Genomic DNA, 7,460 nt, shown 5'->3' with positions numbered 1-7,460 from the left:
TCGAATTGCGCCGGTGAGCCGGGCGCCTGTCCAATAGGACGGCAGAAGCGAAGCCGCGTCCCGCTCGGACCCCGCCTCCGGGGGCGGGGCCGCCGAATTCCCCGCCTAGCGGTTGGTCGGCGGGAACCGCCGCTTCGTGACGCTGGCGCCGGGTTGGGTGATTGGTTACGCCCAGGCGCGAAATGTAACGCGGGAAAATCTAGGGCTCGGCCTGGGCTGTGGGCGCGGAGGGGTCGCGGCGGCTCCTCCTCGGGCATCGCCGGGACCGGGGCTGCCAGCGGGGCCGGCGCCGCTTCGGAAAGGTGCGGGGAGGCTGCTTCACTCCGGCCGCTACTATGACCGGGGGCCGCCGCTGACTTTGCGGATCCGCTCGGGGGTGGCCGCGGAGGGGGGGGACGCACCGAGACCCCGCCGGGAGCCGCCGTCCCCGGCGATGAGTGGCTGAGGCGGGTCCGGGCGCGACAGGTGGCAGCGGCCGCGGGACCTCCGTGCCGCTCTACACCCCTCCATCGCGGGACGCGGGCTCGGACAGCGGGGCTGAGCCGCCGCGGAGCGCCCCCGCTCCCTCGCCCCCCTTCCCGCGCCGGTGCCCGCGAGGGGTCGGCGATGGCGGAGCGGCTGCCGCCGGGCCCCCCGGTGATTTTTTGCCAGGACTCCCCGAAGCGCGTCCTGGTTTCCGTTATCAAAACCACCCCGATCAAGCCCTCCTCGTGGGGGGGCGGCGAGGGGCCGGCGCCCGCCCCGCCCGTCCCCACCAGCCCCGGCTTCAGCGACTTCATGGTCTACCCCTGGCGCTGGGGCGAGAACGCCCACAACGTGACCCTCAGCCCCGGCGGCACCGCCGCTCCCTCGGCCCTCCCGCCGCCCCGCGGGGGAGCGGGCAGAGCCCCCGCCGGGGACGAGGAGGCGGGCAGCCCGGGCGGCGGCGGCGGCAGGCACCGGCACCTGAAGGTGAGTGCGGGGCCGGGGTGGGGCGGGGCGAGCAGCGCTGCGGGCGGGCGGGCGGCGGAGTTCAAGTGTGACTCCGCGCCGGGCGCCCCTCCCCCGCCTCTCCCCGGAGATTTCGTGAAGTCATTTCCGGCAGCGGCGCGCGCGCCCCGGTACCGACGGGCGGGCGGGGGGGCAGGGGAAGGCGGGGAGGGGAGCCGGGAGCCGCCCGCGGGCGGAGCGGCGCCGGCAGGGCTCCTGCCCCTCCTCCCTGCCTTTAAAATTTAAAAAAAAAAAAAAAAAAAGCCGTCTTCTATTTTGTCGGTTCCGCCCCATTTCACGGAGCGCACGTCCGAGCGGTGGCGTGCCCCCGGCCCCGTCCCGCCGTCGCCTGGCTGTCAGCAGCGGGTTAGGTAAGGGCTCGGCAGGCTCCGCGCCGGCCAGCGGCTGGGCGGCCGACGCTGTCACGGCACCGGTCCTCGGTCGCACCCGTGATGCCAGAGTCACTTCAGGGAAAGTCGCGGGTTTGGGCTGAACTGCAGGGGTGGGGACGTGCGGGATTTCAGTTCCGTAATTGTTTCAATGCAGGATGGGATAAGGCGTGGCCGGCCGAGAGCAGACACCGTCCGTGACCTGATCAGTGAAGGCGAGCACTCTTCCAGCAGAATACGTTGCAATATCTGCAACAGGGTCTTTCCACGAGAGAAATCGCTGCAGGCCCACAAACGAACTCACACCGGTGAGTAACGGGGTGGTGTGAATAGCTGGCGTGAGCAGCCTAGGAAGCAGCAGGGAAGGAGTTAGAAAAAAACCACAAACAAGCCACAAAAAAACCCTGACAAACTCGACCTGTTAATATTTTATTGTAGCTGGTGAATTAATCATACTTTTCTTCCAGCGCTTGTTAGTGCAGCCAAAGCCTTTGTAACCGGGTTTGTCACGGGAGAGTGTAGCAGCAATTTGGGCTGTAACAGTACAGGCAAATTGTGTAAATATTTTATCTGTGGCTGTCACAGGCTTACTTTGTAAGAGACAGAACTTTTCTTGAGCTCGATGCTCTGTACGTGGTAGCACTTCTCATTCTGACTGCCTCTTCTCTGTGATTTGTTTCCTTCTTGCTGGGGTATTTTTCAGACAGCAATTGAAGTTCAACTGTAAGAGGAGACAGTAACTTAAAAAGTGGCTGGTAACTTGGGCAGTGTAACACCCTAGAAACATAGCTTAAGTGTTGAGAAAATAGTTCAAATGCTTAAAATGACCATCCAGTTGTCTCTCCCACCACCTAGAATTCATTTTCTGGGGTGGAGGTGGTCACACTAATTTACTGAACTGTATGTAGAAGGCAACTCACAGTTAAGTTAAAATGTAGGATCAGCTCACTCAATACCCAGCTGAGCTTGAACTGAATAGGAGATGCAGTGTTTTAAACCAAGCAAATACTTTTTTTTTTTTTTCATGTTCTAACAGGACTCTGTATTTGCACTAAAGTGTGAACTAATGTAGTTCACAATACGGACACAACCGCCAACAGTCCCCCCAAACAAACAAAACCCCAGAAAAACCTTGTCTCCCATGGTCTCTTTTGCTGACCCAAGTCACTAAGACTAATCACGATACTAATATTAAACAGCAGTTTCCTCATGCTCTTTGGTCACAAGATGTTTTTATTTCACTTGGCTGTATTAGGTGTTGACCTTGTATGAACTACTTAACTGAGCAGAGCTTACCCAGGTGTTATTCCTCTGACTTGGTAAATCAGCATCGCCTTCATTTTGTCATCCTTCCTGAAGAGCGGTGGTGGGGCATGCTTTTGCATAGTTGCACACAGTCAGATCCTCTTGAGGGAGGAGACACCTGCTATCTCTGTTCTTCTCATTGCAGTTTGCACAGGGAAGTCTTCCTTGATGACCAGCCTAAGAAAACTTTCTTGGCTTAAGTCTGGAATAAGTTTCTTGTGTGACCTCCATTTATCCATTACAACTTTTCTCAAATAGTCTTCGCTAATGAGATATTTCTACAACTTCGTATGTTACTATACTGCTGACCTCAGTTATTTTACCCTAGTTCAGGCCATGTTAAGGATAAAATTTATCTGGTTACAACTTGAGTAAATGGACAAGTAATATAATTCATTTGACTCCATATATTTCTTGCTCTATGGGTGCATAGATTCATGGGACAAAGCTTATGTAGTGCTGTGCAAGAGGCTTAAATCAGAAAATACCACAAGGAAAAGTATAGGTTTGGGGTTCCTCCCCCCCCCCCCCCCAAATAATTGTATTATCCAGTAGCATTGAGCATGTACTTCTAAAGTAAAGATCTGTTTGGGGTAAAAGTGGATCTCTGCTGTTTGGTACACTAGGGCTTCTTAAGTAGGTACAAGCATCTGAGTGGGTAAAAGGAGAGTTTGCTTGTGTAAGTCTTAAGCCAGGGACCACCACTGGATGCTATGACTCTTCTTTTATATTCAGCTCTCATAAATCTGTTCTGTTATTATTTTTAAGGTGAAAGGCCTTATTTGTGTGACTACCCAGATTGCGGGAAAGCCTTTGTTCAGAGTGGGCAGCTCAAAACTCACCAGCGTCTCCACACAGGGGAGAAACCTTTCGTCTGCTCAGAGAATGGTGAGCCATCAGAGAACCATTTGCAGCTTTCAGAACTAGGGTCAGCCTAGTGCTGGAAATGTGTGCACGTTCACGTGGCAAAGACCCATAAAAGCTTCGGATTTTAATTTTGGAGTAGCTTCTAGGGGAGGGAGGAGCCATGCAGAATCTGCATAAGCATGCAAATATGTATCTAAGGATTGCATACATTATTATGTAAGTAGGTTATCGGTAATTCCGTCAGTCGATACTGACGGAATGGGGCATGTTATAAAATGGGGCATGTTATGAACCTTGCAACTAGAGCTTGCTATTTTCAACCAAACCGAGGGTTTTGTGAGTGAGGAAGGTTGGATTCAGCAGCATCATCCCACAGACTTTATGCTTACTCCTTGGTTGACTGCTTTCGGTAATGTGTTCTTTATTGTCACTTCGTGTTTTTTAAGGCTGTTTAAGCAGATTCACGCATGCAAACCGTCATTGCCCCAAACATCCATATGCCCGACTGAAGAGGGAAGAGCTCACAGACAGGCTGAGTAAGAAGCAGACAGCTGACAACAAAGCTGTGGCTGAGTGGCTAGCAAAGTAAGTTCCTTCATGGTGTCATCTTTCTCTAAATGCTTGTAAGGGTGGTCTGAGAAAGCATTTTATTCTTGGGTGCAAAAAAACCCCCAACAAACCAAAACCAGCTGTTCCTCCAGTACAAATCAGCCCGGCCTTGCCTTTCCTTAAAGAAGTGCAAACTCGTGGTCAAGACAAAGTTCCTCTTGAGACTTCCCCCCCCCCAATGCTTTTCTTTGCTTGATCAACACCTGCTAATACCTTGTTAGTTTGTGCTACAGTCTTGCTGAATTTGCATCTGTATGAGGGGCAACAATTGTTGCCTAGGGAGAAATGCCTGCTGGGAACACCATGTAGAGGAGAAACCTGTCACAGATGTTCACTTGGGCACTTCACACTTAAAATACTGAACAAAAGAGGTTTCTGACAGCTATGTTCACTTGGACACTTCACACTTAAGATACTGAACAAAGGAGGTTTCTGACAGCTTAAATAACTACCATATAAGGGCTGAAAGATAAAGCCAGATGCAGTGCTTGGTTGGATGCAAGCTAGCGCTTGGGAGGTTTTTGCCAGCTTTGAATTGTTGGTGTGCGAGTCAGTTGTACATATTTTAAAAGCATTCACCGCATTTGATTTTGTAGATACTGGGAGAGTAGAGAACAGCGTGCTCCTGCTTTGAAAACTAAAACAATCCAGAAAACGGATCAGGAACAGCAGGACCCAATGGAATATCTTCAGTCTGATGAAGAGGATGATGAACAGAAAAACAGCGCTCATTCCGCTGCTCGGCGCCGCCGCCTCCAGGAACAGCGTGAACGCATGCATGGCGCGCTGGCTCTCATTGAGCTTGCAAACCTAGCTGTGGCACCGCTGCGACAGTAGATAGGAACAAAGTCTGCCTACACAAAATGTACTTCCTGGTGGTACTTAACCAGTTAGATCCTGGGCATAAGCTAAGCACCTTATTTGCTTGTCATAGGCTGCTATTCTGTAGAATTTATGAAGAATGTTGTTGCCCCATAACATGGGGTAAGAGAATTGCACTTTTTGTAAGGTAAAAGAATAGATGTAAAGTTTCTAAGTATTTTGTAAATATAGGACTGCATAACGCAGGGCTGACAAACTTACGTGTTGTGGGAAGCTAGATTTTGCAAGGTTAACTCATTTATTTGAAGCAGTTTTCACAGGAAGCACTTTCTGAACAAAGTGTTCGTGATTAGCAGAATGGTACATGTGGCCAAAGAAGGCTGACAAAAAGGAAAGTATTTATCTGACTATTTAAGCAAATTTATATTAAGTGGTAGGTCTGAAGATATTGTTAAACTGCAATGAAACCATGTTTTTCTAATGTCAGTATATCTTTACCTAGTATCACTGAGGTGGAAGGCAAAGCTTAGTTATCTCAACTTGTAGAGGGGAAGAAACTGCTTCATGCAGGAAACTGTAAGATCGTTCAGGACTGTGACTGCTCAAGGTATGAGGCTTGACTTTGCTATTTTACGTTTTCTGATTTGATTTCGGCAGAATCTCTTGGTAGCACTTGTTATTCCTAACATGCGATGTTAGGAACTTTTGCACATTGTTGGGTTTATCTGAAAATGATTAGTCTTGCAAAGTCTAGACAAAGGTAAACAATTGGTAATATTTTTTCAGATATTTCTGGACCCTGTAGTGATTTGGCACTTGATTTTCTTAATAAAGGGGGTATTTACAGGGTGGTATGGATTTGTAGTAAACTATTCTAGATCTCCTATTAGCAAACACTAAGTTTTAAAGTATTGCTTTTATATGATTATTAGCAAATAGAAGCCTCTGTACTTTCTGTGCATAAAGCCACCTTATTGCTTTACTTCAGGATAACATGCCAATTTTGTGTTCACTAACTAGCACAGCTATCAATTAAACACTGCAGAAAAGTATTCATTATACAACTAGAAAATAGACTTCCAAAGGTAGTTTGTTAACAGTGTGATTTCATGTAGTTCCCAAATAAATGAAGTTACAGAACGCCTGCTAGTACTCAGATGCTGATATAAAATGTTTAGCGGTATATCTTGTCACTTCGTGAATGTTGTGTACTTTCCAATAGCATTGTCTCATGGTGATCTTTTTCCGTATTTTGCTTTGAAGGCAACCAGTTTCCTAATATGCTAACGAAGCTTTGTTTTCAGATTGGACTTTTTGTTGTGTGTGTTTTTGTGTGGTGGTTTTTTTTTTTTTTTTCAATTAAGCTACTGCTTTAGGGGATATTAATAATTCATATTTACTGACCTGCTTGCTTTAACTCCTTCCTCTTGTTGAAGGTCAGGAAATTCAGATGAGAAGGGAAGCCACTTTCCCTCTCGCTTAAACAAGAGGAAGAAATCATTTTATCAATCACTTGATATAGACTGACCAGATGCATACAGCTATTCCAGGAAAGTATCATGATTTTACACCAGGAACTGCAACTGTTGGATTATGTTCTCTGATAACTGATAACCTCTTGTGGTTGAAAATCTCATTAACCCAGTTTGTTTAAATCCTGTATCGATGCACTTAACTAAAGGGTAATTGAATAATTAAAAAAAATCACTTTCATTGAATGTAAATAACTTTGCACCAGTGATACGGTTTGTTTTGCTTTCAGCTCCTAAACTTAGCTGACATCAGGCTCATTTGTTTCTGTTTTAAGTCTTTTAGGCTTAAAAGTATGAAACACTGTAGTCATTCTAGGCTTCTTAGCCTATTTAAAACTGGTAATTCTCATGTGTAGGTTTGGAGTTTCTCAAATAAATTACATGCTTTTGACTGTTCAGGTGGCTGCATGCAAATAGTTTGATCCCAAAATGAGCCCTGAGCATAAATCTGTTGTACTTCTGAGTCATAACTCAGAATTGCTTCTGAGTGGTATTTCACAGGGCACAAGACTGTGTAATTACCAGCCGTTTGCAGACTGGAGTTGTAACTTACTTCATTAGGATTGAATATTTTTTTTTTTTTTTTACATTTTCCCAGTCAGCTGTAATGCTTCGGGCAACTCGCAGAGTATTTCTTTAAGTATGACAAGTACACTGTACTTGGCTGTAGACAAAATTCAGACAGCTGAAGGAGTTTTGTGTCGTGAGAATTTTTGTGTAAAATACCAAGTAAAAAAAAAAAATTGAGATGTGGAAGACTGCTTTTTGTTTTATTAAGGAGTGATTACATACAAGAAATCTTGAAGTGTTCAGTGCTTTGAAAGATTGAGTTGTAGTTTGGCATGACTTAACAGCAGAACAGTGGATGTGCTGTCATTTTAATAGACGCTTTGAATAAAAACTTGGTTGAATTTTCAAGTTTAGTATGTGCTGTTTGGTAATTGTTAAATACTTGGGCTCTTCCCTG

General features: G+C 47.1%; 1 protein-coding gene across 4 annotated transcripts; it reads left to right on the top strand.

The window, feature by feature from the left end:
• The first annotated feature begins 323 nt into the window (after positions 1 to 323).
• On the top strand, positions 324 to 7,415 carry ZNF367 (zinc finger protein 367). 4 transcript variants are annotated; one of them, XR_012773484.1, is made up of 7 exons: positions 324 to 951; positions 1,516 to 1,666; positions 3,432 to 3,551; positions 3,977 to 4,115; positions 4,736 to 5,004; positions 5,464 to 5,568; positions 6,398 to 7,415. XR_012773484.1 is itself a non-coding variant. In XM_075488652.1 (6 exons), exons 1-5 carry the CDS (start codon positions 607 to 609, stop codon positions 4,974 to 4,976), a joined length of 996 nt encoding a protein of 331 aa, XP_075344767.1. In that variant the 5' UTR covers positions 324 to 606; the 3' UTR covers positions 4,977 to 5,004; positions 5,464 to 6,271. The 4 variants fall into 4 exon arrangements, 2 of the variants coding, with proteins under 2 accessions (XP_075344767.1, XP_075344766.1); XR_012773483.1 differs by having other exon boundaries at positions 4,736 to 5,568; XM_075488652.1 differs by lacking the exon at positions 6,398 to 7,415 and having other exon boundaries at positions 5,464 to 6,271.
• The last annotated feature ends 45 nt before the right edge of the window (positions 7,416 to 7,460 follow it).

This window comes from Mycteria americana, chromosome Z (genome assembly GCF_035582795.1).
Source record: "Mycteria americana isolate JAX WOST 10 ecotype Jacksonville Zoo and Gardens chromosome Z, USCA_MyAme_1.0, whole genome shotgun sequence".
Lineage (NCBI taxonomy): Eukaryota > Metazoa > Chordata > Aves > Ciconiiformes > Ciconiidae > Mycteria > Mycteria americana.
Note: the sequence above shows the minus strand (reverse complement) of the source record. Positions and strands in the feature narration are given on the sequence as shown.